This window comes from Dendrobium catenatum, unplaced genomic scaffold (assembly GCF_001605985.2).
Source record: "Dendrobium catenatum unplaced genomic scaffold, ASM160598v2 fragScaff_scaffold_716, whole genome shotgun sequence".
Lineage (NCBI taxonomy): Eukaryota > Viridiplantae > Streptophyta > Magnoliopsida > Asparagales > Orchidaceae > Dendrobium > Dendrobium catenatum.
This window is the reverse complement of record NW_021319178.1, coordinates 22,012,232-22,032,379: the sequence shown is the minus strand read 5'-3', so window position 1 is coordinate 22,032,379 and position 20,148 is coordinate 22,012,232. Positions and strand designations below refer to the sequence as shown.

At 36.1% G+C, this 20,148-nt stretch overlaps 1 protein-coding gene across 10 annotated transcripts in view; it reads right to left on the bottom strand.

Annotated features, from left to right (window-relative positions):
* Positions 1 to 20,148, bottom strand: part of LOC110101294 (LRR receptor-like serine/threonine-protein kinase FEI 1) — a 116,037-nt gene that overhangs the window by 10,405 nt on the left and 85,484 nt on the right. For all 10 annotated transcript variants that reach the window (XM_020829587.2, XM_020829323.2, XM_028696185.1 and 7 more), the window contains one exon: positions 13,076 to 13,321. In XM_020829587.2, the coding sequence (XP_020685246.1) occupies positions 13,076 to 13,321 (246 nt within the window). The remainder of the gene's footprint in view (positions 1 to 13,075; positions 13,322 to 20,148) is intronic.

The window sequence follows — 20,148 nt, the reverse complement described above, 5'->3', positions numbered from 1 at the left end:
TAGTACTAGTGGATGTGCCCACTTGATCTGCTTCGCCCCTCAAGACATCCACACTTAGATCTTCTAACTGTAAATCTGATAATGGCAAATCTGTTTCATCATCTATGAACCACTCATTATCAGACAACACATCATCACACACTAATGGGTCCTCATTATCCTTCAACCCCTTATTCCTCAACCTCCTTTCTCTCAACCTCTTGTTGTGCATAATATATACGAGAGAGTTCATTCTGAGTGTTGATAGCCGATTTCTTCTCTTTGTTTGCACTTGGCTATATGTACTCCAATTTCGCTCACAACCAAAAGAACAAGTGAGGCCCAACACTCTTACAGCAAAACTCTGTAACTCAGGGGTGGAATCACCAAATTGGATCCACCATTCAACTATTTTCAAGAAAAAACATAATCAGAACTGAATAGTGTCTTGCATTTACCAAAATAATTATACCTGGAGATCGTTTGGAAATGGTTGCTTTTGCTGCATTCAAACCAAAAAAGCCCTCTTTATTCCGGAATAGAATAAGTTGTAATTCTGCAAGCTCCCTATCTGCCTGCTCCGGTATTAGTTTTCCATACGATGATATAGACCAAGCTTCACCTCAGGATTTGAAGATTTCTTCTCTGAATATTGAAATTGAGGGTTGAGATAATATGCCGCTGCATGTAGATGTCGGTGTAACTGCACCTCCTTGCTTATCAGTCACTACTTGGACAACCAATTGCTCCCCAATCTCCTCAATAACCCCATCAAGTAAATTGAAAATGAATGTAACATTTTTTACCTCCTCCGAAGCATCAACTGATCGTAAGAACACCATGCCGTAGGGATTGTTGACAAGGATGTTAATCAAGTCCCTGCTCTTCATGTCAGACCATCCATCTGACATAATAGTCACACCAGTCGCAATCCATGTCCTTTTAATCTCGTGAATGCTCCGCTCTGTGTTCTGCATCTCCTCTTTTAAAATCCATGTTCGCAACTCATACATGAAAGGTGCCTTCAACCCTCTTCCATACAATCCTACAGACCGCAACATACTGAAGTAGGCAGACGATGTAGCAACATTAAATGGTATTGCATTCTAAAAAAAAAAACCTCCCATCCATGCAAACCTGTCGCCGACCCTCTTTAGTACCAGCTGCAGGCATCATCTCTGCTTCTCCTCTATCCGCTCCTGGAGTAGTCATATACTGATCCATAGGACCCCGTGCACCTCTACTATGTATAGTGGAGGAAGAGCCCTTTCCACTCAAGCTCCCAAAATAAGCACCATGCTCGACCCTTTCATTAAATTGCTCCTGTTATAAGTGTTTAGCAGTGGTAGTTTTCTTCATGTAAGCACTTATTTCTTCCTTCACATTGTCCGGCACTTTTGCACACGGTGCTACGTTCCTGTGAGAGCATGATAAGTACTCCTTCATGCGGGTTACTCCGCCCTTCTCACAAAAAATTGCATTTTAAATAGACATACGTTTTCTCGCCCCTCCTACATCAACGTGCACGCTATATTTCCAAGAAGGGTCATGCCGCAATGATGTATTCGCCTTTTCTTTACCTCTAACCATGTATCCTAAAAAAAAAAATCAAATACACAAAAAAACATAAAAAAGAAAAACAAAACCCTAGTTTAAGTTAAACTTGAGAAATATAACCCTAAACTTAATAAAAATACCTAAAATCCAATGTGGAGTACTCCTAGAGGGCGGCCGGAAGTTTCAACTTCGCCGGAGAGAGGCGCCGCCGGCGGGAGAAGCGGCGAGGAGGCCGACGGCGTGCGGGAGCACTGTTTCGCGAACTGGAGCGTGCGGGAGCTCTGTTTCGCGAACTGGAGGGGGAAAAATCGGGTCCGTTCGAGTATAAGGAGAGAAAAGAATTCAATTTAAGTGAGTGGGCCCTATCCCAGTGAGGCGTACGCCTCACCAAGAATTACGCAATTGCGCCTCTGAGGCACTCCTCAGTCCCAGTGAGGCGTACGCCTCATACAGAGGTGGAATTGCGTAGATTTCGAGGCATTTTTCGGAGGAATTGCGCAGAGGCGCCCTCGAGGCGCGCCTCTAATTGCGCAATTTTAAACAGAGGTCTTTGCAGGAAACAGTGAAGCAGAATTTAATTTCATTTCAATGAGGCGGCCAGTTGTTTGCGCTAGGCAGAAGCCAGCTACGAGGAGACTCGACAGAGACGAAGCGATTTTGACTTTGAAAGAATAAGGTAAGGTATAAATTAGCATTTAAGTTTTCCCTGTTTTGGCATCTGTTTTTATATTAGAAATTTAATAAGAAAGTAGTTGAATTGGTGATATATCATTAATGCCTTAATTTGGAAATGACATAATTTCATTAATCAAGTCAAAATCATCTCGAGTTGTGTATTATTCCTCAATTTGTGTGTCAACTGTCTCGTTTAACTTGTCGAATTCATCTAACAGTCAAAATTGGACGAATTGATAGTGCATTTAGGGTATTGTCAACATATTGATCACAACGATGAAGTCTGTTTTGTGATCTGATGTCATTTGGGTATTGTGGAGTGACTTTTTCCTAAAAATTCATACTTTGCCTCGGGATGCGTATCAACCTCCTCACATGTTTTTGTTTGAACAAATTGGCTCTCGTCCTTAGATATATAAGGCGTTCTAAACACGATGGCGAAATCCGTTTAACAATCAGACTTCGTTTGGGCAGCGTCGAGACCTCTCTTCCTCGATATACGTGTTTTGTCTAGAAATTTGTGACATCAATCAGGATGATCCAAATTGAACATAGAAAATGTAGTTCTTGAGTATTTGCGATATTGTGGTTGCAATGATGTAGTCTGTTTCACGAACAAACATCATTTAGACAACATTGAGGTCTATTTCCCTCGATATGTGTGCTTTCTCCTTGGGACACATGCCACCACCCTGGACGACCCTAATTGAATAAGAAAATATTTATTTTTTGAATGTCGACGATGTTCCGGACATAATGACTAAGACTATTCTACAATCAGACATCATTTGACTAGCGTTGCGCTTTAATTTCGAGTGTCAGTCATCCCTTTCGACCGATCTTATCCGTTTCGACTGCGAGGAGTCTAGAGTTCGATGTTCTGATCCAAAGTCATTGTTCGTTTGGCATTCAGAGGTCATTTGACCCTTTAAGTGATGCGTCGCGCTAACCCACCCATTGTTTGATTTGACATTTTCATCCTTTTTGTGAGTATTTTGAGTTGCAAAGGTCAACAGATGCAACCAACTCTCTCTCTCTCCCCTCAATTCATCCATACCATAAATCCATAACAAATACCAAAATTAACACCTTCCATGTGTAAGGCTAACACCACTTTCTCTGACCTCAGTATGAAAAAAACAACCTTATAGCATATTATATACATAAAAAAGCACTGTAAGAAAAAGGGGACTTAACATGAATGTATCTCATTTCTAAAAGTACTTTCTTGTTCTTCCGTTTGCTCCATTCTGCTTTTTTCACGACCCGACCCGACAAGCCCAAATTAACGGGGCGGGAGCAGACAGTTGTATCGGAAAAACATCATAACATAAACATAATCATTTTATATAAACTTATATAACATAATTTGAATATCCTCAACCCATAAAATAAGAAAGAGCCACTAAGAAAACATCAATACCATAATTGTCCAAATTTATCTCTTCTCACACAACTACTAAAAACTTAAATCATCAACAGTTACATAAACTCTCACAAACTACACAGATATAGATCAAAGACTCAATAGAAAACATAAAACATAAAAAACTTTCTTCTTCTCGAGGTCCTCTACGACGATAGGTATACTACCGTCTTGTAGTCATCACTTCTTAATAATTTATCCTGAAAAATATTTTCAAACGTAGGATGAGCCAACGCTCGGCAAGTAATATATATTTACCTCAAATTCATGACTTAAAAAAAAATAAAATATTTATCAAGAAATTTTCATTCAAAATACTTGAGAAACAAAAAATCAAACATTTACATGCATAAATTAGATAACCTTTTTATACAAGAATTTCTTTAAATATTTCCTTAAACATTTTCTTTCTTCATAAACTTTTTCTTTTATCATCTTTTCTTTTCATCATAGCCTTTCATTTATATGCAGAAAATATTTAATCATAAAGTATACACCCGACTCGGAAGTACCAGTGTTTATACTGATCAGGTACACAGTCTTTTGGTCATTTCCTTTACCATTTGGCTCCGAAGAATCCTATTACCATTTGGCTTTTACAAGCCCATTTACCATTTGGCTCCGTAGAACCCCATTACCATTTTGGCACTTCCTGATTAACATGCACATGCAATCATAATAGATCTCATAAGGTTTAAGTTATTCAGAATTTCATATGTATTCATTCAATTCATTTCATGCATAATTGTTCTCATGTCTATCTAAAAAATTCAATTATAAGAAAAATAAGCAAATATAAAATCTTTCTTGCGTAATAACATAAAGAAAACTCAAATATGTGATAATTGCATGAAATAGAATATTTATAAACTAAGCATATTTTATTTAACATAAAAGAAAATTTTGAGAATTTAGAGACATGAATTTAATTTAAATACAAGTTCCTACCTCTCTTAAGCACGGTATTTCCTCAAAGTGCCGATTCGACACAGCTCTTTCACCTTAACGATCACAACCTATGAAAATTTACAAAAGAGACGTGTCACATAATTCAATCTTCATTAAGGCTGAATCTAAGTCCTAAGCTTAAACCCACGTTTCCCCCTTAACTGTTTCTTACGATACTTGATGAATTTTAAATAAATTAATCTTAATTTTCGGATGTAATTAAATTCTAAATTTTCAGAAAAAATCATAACTCTTCAATTTTATGAATTTAATAAGCCAAAATTATTCCTAAATGTATTTTAAAAATTACTTAAGTTATTTTCGGATTAAATAAATTAGAAATTTACAAAAAATGAGATTTTCATTCAAAATCAAATTTTTTGTTTTAAATTCATTCCTAAGGTCCTTAGAAACAGTTTTTTTAAAAGCACTTAATAGAAATTAGGTTTTGGGAAAATGCCCTAAAATTTCATCCTCCAAAAATTTCACCAAAAATTTTGTTTTCAGCATTAAATCATTCATTTAATCTTTCCTTAGAGTTTTCGTAAAGAAATTTTGAAAGAAAACAAGAATTTGGAAAAAACCTAGAAACTTTGTCTCCAAAAAACTTGAGATCGAAAAGGATTTGCTTCAAAACAATCATACCTTAAGACTCCACTCGTCGTCCTCTTCGATTTGGACTAATTTCCTCACCGAAAAAATGCCACCGGAGAAGCCTTCGCAGAGCCCTAGCCCGCCGTCAGTCCATTCGTCCGTCCGTCCGTCTGTCCTTTGTCCGCTCCCTCTCTCGGTTTGGCCGAATGAAATGAGAGGGGGTTTATGGTTTTGCCATTTTAGAGAAATTAGGTTTTGCAAATGACCCTCTTGCCCTTATGTGAATTTGACTTAAGAAACAAATAGGGGTAATATGGGTATTTCTAATCTTCCAAATTTTATAATTCCCAAAATACACATAATTTAATATAAATCCTATATATCAAAACGATCAGAAGTTTACGTAGTATTTTATAAAATTGTTTCCATCAAATTCCGTTAACTTCAAAAATTTCACTTAAGTCTCGTCGTGATGCATCGAAAAGCGTGCGACGACCTACGATCGTCGTTTTGGGTATTACAATTCTCCCCTCCTAATAAAAATTTTGTCCTCGAAATTTAAAATAATAATATATAATAATGTCATATCTTAACCAAATAAATGAGGGTGATTCTCGCTGATTTCTGACACCTGTCAAGTGACATCCTTCTCTGAACTGTGCTTCCAAAGCACCTTAACATAAGAAATTGTTTTGCTCCTCAACTGCTTAACATCATACTCATTAATTCTCTCTAGTTCATCTATAAAGGTCAAATCCGGCTGAAAATCAGTTGATTCAGTACTGATCTTCTAAGTTTCATCTGAAATATATTTCCTCAAAGAAGAGATGTGGAATACATTATGTACTCCACTCATGTGTGCTGGTTGAATCAACTTATAGGTCACCTTACCAATCCTTTCTGAAATCTCAAATGGACTTACATATCTTAGACTCAGCTTTCCCACTTTGTCAAATCTCTTCACTCCCTTCATTGGACTAACTTTGAGGAATACAAACTCTCCAACATCAAACTCAATTGATCGGTATTTGACATCATAATATTTCTTCTGTCAATTCTATACTGCCCTTAATCTAACTCGGATCAACCTAATCTTTTCTGTAGCATCATCAACCAAATCTACACCAATAATTTTCCTTTCACCTGTCTCAGCCCAGCTTAAAGGTGTCTTACACCTTCTCCCATACAAAGCTTCATAAGGTATCATACCAATACTTGCTTAGAAACTGTTGATATAGGCAAATTCAATAAATGGTACATGTCTCCCACTTACTATCAAAATCCAGAATACATAACCTGAACAAATCTTCTAAAGTTTGGATTGTTCTTTCTGACTGCCCATCTATTTGAAGGTGGAAAGCTGTACTGAAAGTAAGCCTGGTACCCATAGTTTTCTGAACCTTCTTCCACAATCTGGAAGTGAATCTTCCATCCCGATCTGACACTATAGACTTAGGTACCCTATGTAATCTGACAATCTCTCCAATATACTGGCTTGCCAATTTCTCAACTAGATCAGACTGTTTGATAGGTAAAAAGTGTGCAGACTTAGTCAACCTATCAATAATCACCCACAAAGCATCACATCCTCTTCTGGACCTGGGTAAACTAACCATAAAATCCATAGTAATGTCTTCCCATTTCTACTAAGGTATAGGTAAGGGCTGTAGAAATCTTCCTGGTTTCTGATGTTCCACTTTAGCCATCTGACAGAAAGTATATTTGGATATTGTATCTGCCACACTTCTCTTTATTCCTGGTCACCAAAACACCTCCTTTAAATCCTAATACATTTTATTACTGCCTGGATGAATGGTGTAACTAGAGTAATAAGCTTCTTTAAGGATTTCTTTCCTTACATCATCCACATCTGGTATGCATAATCTACCTTTATAACGAAGTAATCCTTCATCATCAAGCTCAAAGTCTTTAGTGTGTCCCACACTGACCATATACAGTATCTTTTTAAAATCTGTATCATGTAGCAAAGCTTCTTGTACCCTTTCTGGAAAAGTTGGCTGGATAATAGTATGATTCAACCTCACAATTTCTGCATCATTGGGTTGAAACACTGAAATCTCTAACTTCTCCAATTCTCTAATCAATTCATGCTGCTGTGTAATCATCCAGTTTGCACTATCTGAATTCTTTCTGCTTAAAGCATCAGCAACCATATTTGCTTTACTCAGGTGATACTGAATGTCCAACTCATAATCTTTAATGAGTTCAAGCCACCTCCTCTGCCTTAAATTTAGTTCCTTCTGGGTGAAGATATACTTCAAACTCTGGTGATAAGTAAAAACTTTACACCGAGCTCCATATAAGTAATGCCTCCAGATCTTTAGGGCAAAAACTATAGCAGCTAACTCCAAATCGTGTGTCGGATAATTCCTTTCATGATTCTTCAATTTCCTAGAAGCATAGGCAATGACTCTTCTATTCTGCATCAATATTCTACCAAACCCTTTATATGAGGCATCACTGTAAAGTTGAAATCCAACTGATCCTGGGGGAATAATCAACACTGGAGAAGTTATCAAACACTACTTTAACCTCTAAAAAGCTTCCTCACACTGAGCTGTCCAATCAAACTTTATTGCTTTCTGAGTCAATCTGGATAGTGGTATAGCTATCTGTGAAAAACCTTCAACAAACCTCCTATAGTAGCCTGCCAATCCCAAAAATCTCCTAATCTCAATCACTGTAGCTGGTCTTGGCCAGTCTGTTATTGCTTGCACCTTATGCTGATCCACAGCCATCTTCCCATCAGTGATCACATGCCCCAAAAATTTTACACTCTTCAACCAAAATTCACATTTAGAGAACTTAACATACAATTCATTCCCTTTTAAGGTATGCAATACTGCCCATAAATAATTTGCATACATCTCTTCATCAGGGGAGTAAACAAGTATATAATCTATGAATACTATCATAAATAGATCTAAAGAGAGCTTAAAGATTATATTCATGAGATCCATAAATACTGCAGGGGAATTTGTCAAACTAAAAGGCATCACTGTAAACTCAAAATGCCCTTATATAGTACTGAAAGCAATCTTTGCAATGTCTTCCTCTTTAATCCTGAGCTTGTGATACCCTGACCTCAAATCAATCTTAGAAAACACTGAAGCACCTTCCAACTGATCAAACAAATTATCTATCCTTGGGAGAGGATACTTATTCTTCACTGTCAACTTATTCAGCTCTCTGTAATCTATACAGAGCCTTGGACTTCCATCTTTCTTTTTCACAAATAGTATAGGAGCACCCCAAGGGGAGGTACTAAGCCTGATGAAATCCTTCTCAAACAACTCTTGTAGTTGCTCTTTCAACTCCTTAGGTTCTTTAATTGTCATTCTGTAAGGAGCTTTAGCAACAGGTTCAGCTCCTGCCACTAACTCAATAGAGAAATTTATTTTTCCACTTAGAGGTAAGCCAGGTAGATCATCTTAAAATATTTCTAGAAATTCCCAAACGATTGGAATGTGTTTCAGCTCTCTTTCTTCCATCTTCTCTCCCTTAACATAGGCCAAGAAGCCTTCATATCCTTTCTTTAACATCTTAAAAGCCTTCAGGGATGACACAATCACAGCAGTTACCCCTCTATCTCCTTGAAATTTGAATTTCTCCTCTCATGGCATACAAAACTTAACCTCCTTTTTGCTACAATCTATAGTCACAAAATGGCAAGATAACCAATCCATGCCTAAGATTGCGTCAAACTCAGATAGAGGTAATACAATCAGTTCCGCCTCTAAGCTCTTATCACAAATCCTCAAATACATTTGACATTTCTGCCTAGCTTCCATATGATTTCCATTAGGCATTAAAACTGATAAAGACTTAATCATAACTATAGGAAGCAAACTTGTAGATCTAACAAACTCTTCTAAAAAAAAGGAGTGTGACGCTCCAGTATCAAAAAGAATTCTAACAGGTTTATCACACATAAGGATTGTCCCTAATCATAAGCAAGTTACAATATTCAATTATAAAACATGCCATTCATTATTCGTTCATTTCATATCCATTCATTGTTCATTCATATCATATAAAAAAAATTATTCATTGCAATTAATTAAATTACGCACATGTAACCACATCAGGAGACCCTTTAGCTTCTTTCTGGGACAATCCATAGACTCGAGGCTGAACATTCTGACGAGTCTGACCTTGAGAAGGCACAAAAGCTGTAGACTCCATAGCTCTTGGTCTACCAGCTGTCCTCTGAGTATTGTTGCCTGACCTGACCTCTGTAACAGATCACTTTCTCAAAAGAGGGCAAGACTTCGTCATATGTCCAGGATGATGACACCAATAATAAGTATTAGTGCCTGAGAGGCAGTCTCCCTTATGCATTCTCCCATACTTACTGCATAATGTAGCAATTGAAGCACTGCTATCAGAGTTGCTGGATTTGGGCTTCTTCTAAGTAGACACCCCAGATTGAGAAGACTGAGCAACCTAGGAGGGCTTTGACTTGCCCTCCATCTTCCTTTTCTAAAAATCCCTCCTCTTCTGAGTTGCCTGCATGTCCATCTCAATCCTTCTGGCTCTTTCCATCAAGACAGAGCAATCTTCTATTCCAAAAGGAATGGGTGGTTTCTTTATCATGTCCTTTAATCCATTCAGAAAGAGATGACATTTCTGTTTAGCATTTGGTATCAGTTGAGGGGCATACCTGGACAACATTGTAAACTCTGCCTCATACTGAGAAACAGATCGATTCCCCTGAACCAATCTGTTGAACTTGTCATGCATCTGTCTCCTGACAGACATAGACACATACTAGCCTCTAAATACTTTCACAAACTCCTCCCAGGAGACTTGGCTAATTGATCTTTCCTCCAAAGGTCTCTTGTAACTGACTCTACCTTTTAGTCTCGTCATCAAAAGCATAAGCAGACAGTGTCACTCTCCTATCCTCTGGACAAGACATGCCCTCCAGTATCTTCTCTATCCGCATCAGCCAGTCCTCAGCATTTATAGGTCCAAAACTTGAAAATAACTGAGGCTTCATATCTTGAAATAGTTTTAGGTTCTTATCCATAGAGCGACTTCCATTTCCACTTCCACTGCTCTGAGTTTGGGAGGTATATATTATCTGAGTTATTGCTTCCATCATCTGAGCAAATGACTCCATAGTGTTGTTATCACTATTTCTCTGAGGTTCTGCTATTTCTGGTAGCTCCCTCCCTATCTCCACATCAATGCCATATGTGGCATTCTGCTCAGGATCCATATTCTTGAGATAAAACATATCAATCATAAGGCGAAATAATTCATAAAATGTATACTTCCTATATATTCTAAGACTCATTCAATCATCCTATAGGCTCTTTCATTGATCATTATTAAACCTTTGCTCTGATACTACTCTTGTCACGACCCGACTCGACTAGCCCGGATTAACGGGACAGAAGCAGACAGTCGTACGGGAAAAATATCATAACATAAACATAATCATTTCATATAAACTTATATAACATAATTTGAATATCCTCAACACCTAAAATAAGAAAGAGCCACTAAGAAAATATCAATATCATAATTGTCCAAATTTATTTCTTCTCACACAACTACTAAAAACTTAAATCATCAATAATAACATAAACTCCCATTAACTAAACAGATACAGATAAAAAACTCAACAGAAAATATAAAAACTTTTCATCTTCTCAAGGTCCTCAACGATGGTAGGTATACTGCAGTCTTGTAGCCATCACTTCTTAATAATTTTTTCTGAAAAATATTTTCAAATATAGGATGAGCCAACGCTCAGCAAGTAACATGTATTTATCTAAAATTCATGACTTAAATAAAAACAAAATATTTATCATGAAATTTTCATTCATAATACTTGAGAAACTAAAAATCAAATATTTACATACATAAATTGGATAACCTATTCATACAAGAGTTTTTTAAATATTCCCTTAAACATTTTTATTCTTAATAAACTTTTCCTTTCATCATCTTTTCTTTTCATCATAGCATTTTATTTGTATACATAAAATACTTAATCATAAATTATACATCCGTCCCGAAAGTAATAGTGTTTGTACTGATCAGGTACACAGTCTTTTGGTCATTTCCTTAAAAATTTGGCTCTGAAGAACCCCATTACCATTTGGCTTTTACAAGCCCTTTACCATTTGGCTCCGTAGAACCCCATTACCATTTTGGCACTTCCGGATCAACATGCACATGCAATCATAATAGATCTCATAGGGCTTAAGTTATTCAGAATTTCATATGTATTCGTTTAATTCGTTTAATGCATAATTGTTCTCATGTCTGTCTAAAAATTTCAGTTAGAAGAAAAATAAGCAAATATAAAATTCTTCTTGTGTAATAACATAAAAAAAACTCAAACATGTGATAATTGTATGAAATAGAACATTTATAAACTAAACATGTTTTATTTAACATAAAAAAAATTTGAGAATTTAGAGACACGAATTTAATTTAAATACAAGTACCTACATCTCTTAAGCACGGTATTTCCTCAAAGTGTCGATTCGACACAGCACTTTCACCTTAACGATCACAACCTATGAAAATTTATAAAAGAGACGTGTCACATAATTCAATCTTCATTAATGCTGAATCTAAGTCCTAAGCTTAAACCCATCGTTTTCCCCCATTAACTATTTCTTATGACACTTAATGAATTTTAAATAAATTAATCTTAATTTTCGGATTTAATTAAATCCTAAATTTTCAGAAAAATCATAACTCTTCAATTTCATGAATTTAATAAGTCAAAATTATTCCTAAATGTATTTTAATAATAACTTAAGTTATTTTCGGAATAAATAAATTAGGAATTTACAAAAAATGAGATTTTCATTCAAAATCAAATTTTTTGTTTTAAATTCATTCCTAAGGTCCTTAGAAACAATTTTTGTAAAAGCACTTAATAGAAATTAGGTTTCGGGAAATAACCCTAAAATTTCATCCTCCAAAAATTTCTCCAAAAATTTTGTTTTCATCGTTAAATCATTCTTTTAATCCTTCCTTAGAGCTTTCGTAAAGAAATTTTGAAAGAAATCAAGAATTTAGAAAAGTCCTAGAAACTTCGTCTCCAAAAATCTTGAGATCGAGAAGGATTTGCTTCAAAACAATCATACCTTAAGACTCCACTCGTCGTCCTCTTCGATTTGAACTAATTTTCTCACCGGAAAAATGCCGCCGGAGAAGCCTTCGTCGAGCCCTAACCTGCAGTCCGTCCGCCCTTTGTCCGCTCCCTCTCTCGGTTTGGCCAAATGAAATGAGAGGGGGGTTTCGGTTTTGCCATTTTAGAGAAATTAGGTTTTGTAAATGATCCTCTTGCCCTTACTTAAGTGAATTTGACATAAGAAACAAAATAGGGGTAATATTAACTTCGAAAATTTCACTTAAGTCTCATCGCGACACATCGAAAAGTGTGCGACAACATACGATCATCGTTTCGGGTATTACAGCTTTAGTCTCCTTATTCATGAAACTTGCTGCTCCATATCTCGCCAATAAGGAAAAGAAAGCCTAAATGCTAGCAGATTTCTATACTATTTTTCATAGTTACCATTAATTTTTCTAAACAAGATACCTACAACAGAAAATTGTTAAAGATTCTTCCAGAAATACCACAAGAAGCAAACATCACCATTACCAAATACAAATTATCAAAGGCCAGTATCAAACAAAAGAGAAGGATGCATGAATAACAAAATAAAACCAATTCAGTTCTAAAAAAAAGTAATATGGTTTTGCAGGCATTAATGAAAGGTCAAATAAAGTTACAATGCAAATAAAGGAATTTAGAATTGCATTAAAAAAGCCTGATATGTTGCGTAAAAAAAATAAATAAATAAATAAATAAAAAGCGACACTATCAGTTCTGCAAGTCACCTGGAGCTAGATAACCAAAAGTTCCGGCAACTATTGTTGTGATATGAGACTCTTCATCTTCCAATAGTTTTGCAAGTCCAAAGTCTGATACACGAGCCTCCAGATTCCCATCAAGTAATATGTTGCTTGACTTAATGTCACGATGTATGATTCGCGGTGAACAATCATGATGCAGGTATGCAAGACCTTTTGCAGCCCCTAATATGATATTAAGGCGGACATCCCAGTCCAATTGCTCCGATTTTTCTGTTAAATGCTTTGATGATCGTAAGTCAAAAAATATAGAATTGACTATATCAGAAGCTTAACAATATTCAATCGAAACTTTACAGAAACAATATATTACACTAATGAGGCTAATTCCCATAAGATGGGAAAGTATGACAAGCTAAATTTTAAGAAGCTGCCAAATGACAAAGGGGCCGTTTGGTTGGAGAAGTTTTGATTGTAGTGCATTCTAACTGCAGAAGTTTAGGAAATTTAGATATTTGATTTGATGAAAATAAATTTTGACTAAACCATTCGTTCAATTTTTGTGTATTCCAAAATCGCATAATTTGAATGATATCCAAATACATTGCATCACCAATCCAATCTGCAACCACAGCTACCACCGACGGTCACCACATCCTGTCGACCTTTGCCACTACTAGCACTCACTAGTTTCTAATGCTCGTCACCACCATCAGCTACCTTAGTTACTAGCCTCCACTGCTCAACATTGCCACAAGCTCTACCACCACTGTAGCCCACTTTCTCATCAACACTTTCCCACCACCACCATTGCCACCGTTGTCGCCACCGGCCAGCAATACTGGCCGCCACCAACCGCCTTCCATAGCCACCTGCCGGCATTGCACGTCATATTTCTAAAATGCATGCACTTGAAATGCATCATAATAAAAAAAAAAATCATGCATTTGATTTGCATTCAACTAACTCATATTTCTAAAATTTGTGTATTCAAATTACACTACATTTATAAAATATATGTATTTTAAAAACATCCAACTAAATAACCCTTAAAAGATGTTCCATAGGAAACAAGCTAGTGTAGCTCCCAAACTTGTTTAAGTATATAAACCATACATGTTTGATTTTATGACAAACAGTTCCTCCATGGCATAAAATGATGCTAAAAAATATGGGAAACAATAATTATAAGATGCTAATTTTAATTAACTGAAAATTAAATAAATCCTCATAGTGAACCCTTCATTCCATAATCATTGGAGTTTCTACATGAAATTGAGGACAATAACTTTTATTGAGTTTTTTTTTTTTTAATTATTACCGACTGACAAGGAAAAAGCTAACAGCAGCCTTTCCTCCCCACAATCATCAATAAATCATTCTCAGGAAAGATGGCTTCAGCTACAAATCCTCTAATTCTCAAGGCATGTTTCGGAGGAATGAAAACAGGGGTGATCGCATGTAAAAAGAATCATACCTCATAAGGAAAACTATCCAAATTGACTAGCTTTCTTGTCACACGTGAGTTAGCGAATGAGAAAACATGTATATATAAGAAGAATAGCAAGATATCATGGAATCTGAGATGACGCTCTGCCATGTTTTGTGATGAATAAATGTTCACTGCAATTTCAAAAACTCAGCCTACAATAGCAATGTGCTTGTTATCTCCCTTAAAGAACAAACCTGTAACTCTTATTTAACCACATTTATCAATAAATGGCCCGACCAGAACCTACCGAAAAAAGCAGGGTTAGGGTTGACCCGCTTAATAAATAGGTCAGTTCGGGTTGTGCATTCCAACCTGTTTATTAACGATTCGGGTTTGGGTTGATCCACCAACCTGATTTTGACCCGAAAATAACTCATTTAATATTTGTTCCATTAAATTCTTTTATTTGTTAGTGTAACATTGTTATTTTTATCAATTAAATAGATCGTATTCGGGTTGACTGGATTCGGGTTAAGTCAATTTCAGGTCGGACTTCAACCCGACCAGAAACTAATCCATTTTTACACCCCTAACATTGATTCACTAAGATTATGGTACCGAACAAAAGAAACCATCTCTGAAGCTTCGACTCTCTAGTAGTTGATGCAATAACCGGTTCAGCAAACCATTTGAATGCTTAATACAACAAGCGAATAACATGCAGAACCGAACAGAGTTGCAATCCAGAGAACCCGCCCGCGTGCGTGCATGATCCAGACAAGCCAATTTGTAGTTTTAGCGAAGGATCACATACGTAGGAGAAATTAATGACTCCTCGTTAGGAAAAATTAATGACTCCTCGTGAGTAATATCTATATTTCACTCGTTCCTGTGAAAGAAAATGTAAGAGAAAATTTCAATCAAGAGGAAACAACAGAGAGGAAGAAGAATGTGGAAAAAGAAGGTAAGTTTATGTATTTTAATTATATTATTTGGAAATCTCCTGTATGAATGAAACCTAAAGGTAAGTTTATATTTAGTCTAAAGGCAAAGGAAGAAATTTTTGATGAAGAAAGGAAGAAATGATGTTGGGAAGATTTCTTTTGTAAGTGATTTCAAATATCTTATTCTTTTTCTTTTTCAAATTTAGGAAAATAATTACATAGAAATTATTTTGATGTAGAAATAATAGTATCTAATTTTAGTTCGAAGAATGTTCATGTGTGAAGAAATCTAGTGGATGAGAAATTAATGACTCCTCGTGAGTAATGTCTATATTTCACTCATTCCTGGGGAAGAAAATGTAAGAGAAAATTTCAATCAAGAGGAAACAACAGAGAGGAAGAAGAAAGTGGAAAAAGAAGGTAAGTTTATGTATTTTAATTATATTATTTGGAAATCTCCTGTATGAATGAAACCTAAAGGTAAGTCTATATTTAGTGTGAAGGCAAAGGAAGAAATTTGTTATGAAGAAAGGAAGAAATGATGTTGGGAAGATTTCTTTTGTAAGTGATTTCAAATATCTTATTCTTTTTATTTTTCAAATTTAGGAAAATAATTACATAAAAATTATTTTGATGTAGAAATAATAGTATCTAATTTTAGTTCAAAGAATGTTCATGTGTGAAGAAATCTAGTGGATGAAATCTTCATTTCAAAGAGAAGATAGAAAAGATTTGAATAATTGAGGTAAAAGATACAAGTTTGAATTTGACAATTATTACTATTACTTTGAGCTTTGAGAATTCCATCAAAGTTAATTAATGATACTTAAAGGGAATTAATATAATTGGAACAGTAGAGGATTTGATTAATCTAAGGTATTAAGTCGAACTGTTGAAGTCAATAAAGGATCTTCAAAAAGAGATTTTGAGGAAAGACTTCATTAAGAAAATATGTATGTAACATTAATAAAAGTTATAGATCATAATAATTTATGTGATTGTGTTTGTCTTTAAATTGCATTGCATAAGGTTATTTCCACGGATCTAGAATTTGAAAAAAACAAAGTGGGCAGTTATAAATTAAGTGTTTTATTCCATTAAATTTCTTTCATGTTATAATTTCTTTTAAATATTGCAATCATTATGTCTTACATGAATTAGATTAATGGAGAGAATTAAAAAAATTGGAATTGAGAATTATCATTTTATGGAATTATTGTTAAATGAATAAAATATTTAAATGTTCAATGTATAATCAACTTGAGATTGACTGAATTATTAAAATTTATGATGTAATAGAAATGTACTTTAAATACATTACTAATAAATGTAATAGAAATGAAATATTTAATTATAATTTAACTGATATGGAAGCATTAAAAGATGGAAAAAGTATATGCATATAAATTATAGGAGTTCATCCCCATATGATGCTGGCTAGGAAAGCAATGTACTTGTGCACGTTAAAATGGAAATGGAAAAAAAATGAAAATGGTTTTACCTTTTTAGGTACATTTATACAGTGCTCCTATACTAATGAAAATGAAAATAAAATAAATATGTAATGAAAATGGACAAATGAAATATATTGAGAAGTAAATTATGTAGAAGAAAGACAAAGAAACATGTATGTTTTATTTTGCATACCTAACAGTTATATATGAAATATAATAGAAATTTTGCCCCAACCCCTGAATTTTTGCCCGCATCAAGAACCTAATAAATGAGCATTAATGAGCTATATTTAAGTATAGAACTAGTAGCTCACCAATTTTACAATACAAAATGTTTTGACCCCCCCCCCCCCCCCCCCCCCCCCCCCCCCCCCCCCCCCCCCTTGCCTACATCAAATTCTCCCCCACTTAAAAAAGCTCATCTTCTTATGAGGAAGCTTCAAAATTTTAGAGATCCTGCATTTCAGATTCTTGGATTAGAATATCATACTTTCGTTTGATGGCTTCCATTTCCCGTTCAAATTCTACTAGAAGTGAACACTTCTTGAAATTGAATCTCTTGTCACATAATTGCAGTTGTTCTTGAATCCTGAGTAGTTTGATCTGTATCGGGTTAGAAGAACTTTCTTGTGGCGAGGTCCATTGGCTTTTAGGAATAAATTCTTCAAAATCTTTTGGCTTACTTTCTTGCTTACTTTCCACTTGATGTTTATCCATCTTGCTTAAAAAAGACACAAGACTTAAGAAGACAAACCTAGGAAGACACAAACTTAAGCTCTGATACCAAATTTGATGCATGCAAAAATTTGGGAAGGACCCCAAATTTTTGCGAGCAAAATAAAAAGCTTCCTAGGAAATAGAAGTTGCACACAAAATACGACAATTGAACCAAAAAACAACTTCACTTTATAATATTAAAGACTTAAAAACTTTTGACGCTTACAAACGACAAAATAAAGACACAGTGACTTTCCTAAAACTGCTTGCCAAATGTTGAGAAGAAGGATACAAGTGGGGTGGTCACTTGCGGATAGAAGTAGGTAAGAGGCCGAGAAGGAGGAGAAGCTCGCAAGCTTTCCTAGAAGAAGAGAGGAATGGAACAAGCTCTGGAGCTTTTCCACGATGAAACCCGCAGGTTTAGGCTCCCAAAAATTACATCATAACATTTTTCTAAAAACTCTAAAACAGCCACAAATATCAACTATATATAGGTAAAGAAAGGGGAGCCAAATAGCCACCATACCACTAATTGATGTAGGCAATGGGGGGGTCAAATCATCTTGAAATTCTTCTTGGCCTTGGGCTGCTTGCTGTTCTCTGTTTGGAGCCTTTGCTATTCTCGGATTGGGGTTGTTTGCTATTCTTGGTTTGGAGCTGCTTGCTGCTCTCGGTTTTAGGGCCTTGGGCTGCTTGCTGTTCTCGGTTTTGAGCTGTTTTCCTTCTCAGTTTATGCTGTCTATTGCTGTTCCCGTGGTCACTCCCTCTCGGTTTTATCCCCTGGCTATTTTCCCGTGAAGCTCTGCCCTGTTTCCTGTGCTGGCTCTTCGTTTCCCTTGCTGGCTGGGCTTCCCGTGGCTTTTAGCTGGGTTTCCCATAGCTTCTTCTCCATGTTTTATGTGCAGATTTTTGTGGGATGTTGTGGTGTTTTTTGGCCTTTCATTTCTCTCTTTTTTATTGGTTTGAATAGAGGTAAATGGCTGTTTGTTTTCCCCATTTCTTCCTATATATAGGGGCTGATTTGAGGCTTAAAAAGTTAGTTATGTGAGTTATTTTTGGAGATGTAAACCTGAGGGTTTTGTTGGAAAAGCTTGCGAGCTTGTTCCACTTCTTTTTCCTCTCCTTCTTGGGAAAGCTTGCGAGCTTGTCCTCCTCTACTTCGTCTCGGCTTCTAACCTACTTCTTCTATCCGCAAGTGACCACCTCGCCTGTATCTTTCGTCTCAAGGAATGCAAGTTTAGGTGTCTTTATTGTGTGTGTTTGTGTCAAAGTTTGTAAGTCTTTTATTTTATAAATGCTGTAATTTGTCTATTTTGTTTAGTTTTGAGTATTTTGTGTATCTTTTTATCCTAGGAAGAGTTTTATTTTGCTCGCAAAAATTTGGGGCTTTTTCTCAAATTTTTGCTTGCATCACTAATAAATCCAATTAAATAATGGAAATGAAAGGCCAAAAGACACTACAACAGCAGCAGAAAAACCACCTAAAAATCAGGCCAAATACATCCACAAACAGCCCCCCAAAATCTGCACAAAAAATAGCAAGGAAAGCCACGAGATGCACAACCATTTAAGGGGAAGAAGAAGGCAAAAAAACACCACAAAAACTGCACAAAAATAACCAGAAAAAGCCACAGAAAACTCAACCAGCAGCCATGGGAAGCCCAGCCAGCAAGGGACCCGAAGACCCAGCACAGGAAACAGAGAAGCACTTCACGGGAAAACAGTCAGAAGGGGTATAACCGAGAGGGAGTGACCACAGGAACATCAATAGCCAGCAGAAACCGAAAACAGCAAGCAGCCCAAGGAAAAACTGAGAAGACAAGGGGAAGGGGAAGAGACTCTCGGGAAAACAGCTAACGAGAAATCCCAAGAGCCAACTTATTATTCTCAAAGAAAAAACCAAAGAGACAAAGTGAAGGGGGAAGAACCTAATTGTGGGCTCCGAAAATTCGGCCCCGGCCTCCCCGCCGCGATTTCTTCTTTTTATTTGAGCGAGGGGAGTTTTAACGGATAAGTTCCGGGGTAAATTTTGAAAGGCAGATGGGTTTGTAGATAAGACACTAACCAGAGATTTCGCCCTCATTTTGCGAGGACTTTATGATCTGAGTTCTGGTTTCCTATAGCCGCAAGCCCCTATAATTAATTACTCATCCCGATCACGAGAGAGAACATTCGATTAAGGCTAGTCGTCAATCATATACGTATAGAGATACGTGTTATCTGGCATATAGTAGCAGCATGGGTATGAAAATTGGAAAGTTTGGATTTGGGAATTGAAGAGTTGGGTTTTTGGATTTTGGGTTGGAAGATTTGATATTTAAAATAAAAATTGCACCATCTTACACTTAAAGCGGAAGGTGGAGGAATGGATGATGGACCCGATCAAGATCCCATGGTTCCGTCGTCCCGGGCCATCGTGGTCATAATCATCATATAGGTGGATGTATCCTTTTGAGAGATATTTAAATAAACTTAAGAAGACCGCTAAGAACAAATCACGACCCGAAGGCTCTATCTGTGAAGCATATTTAACATACGAGACAACTCAGTTTT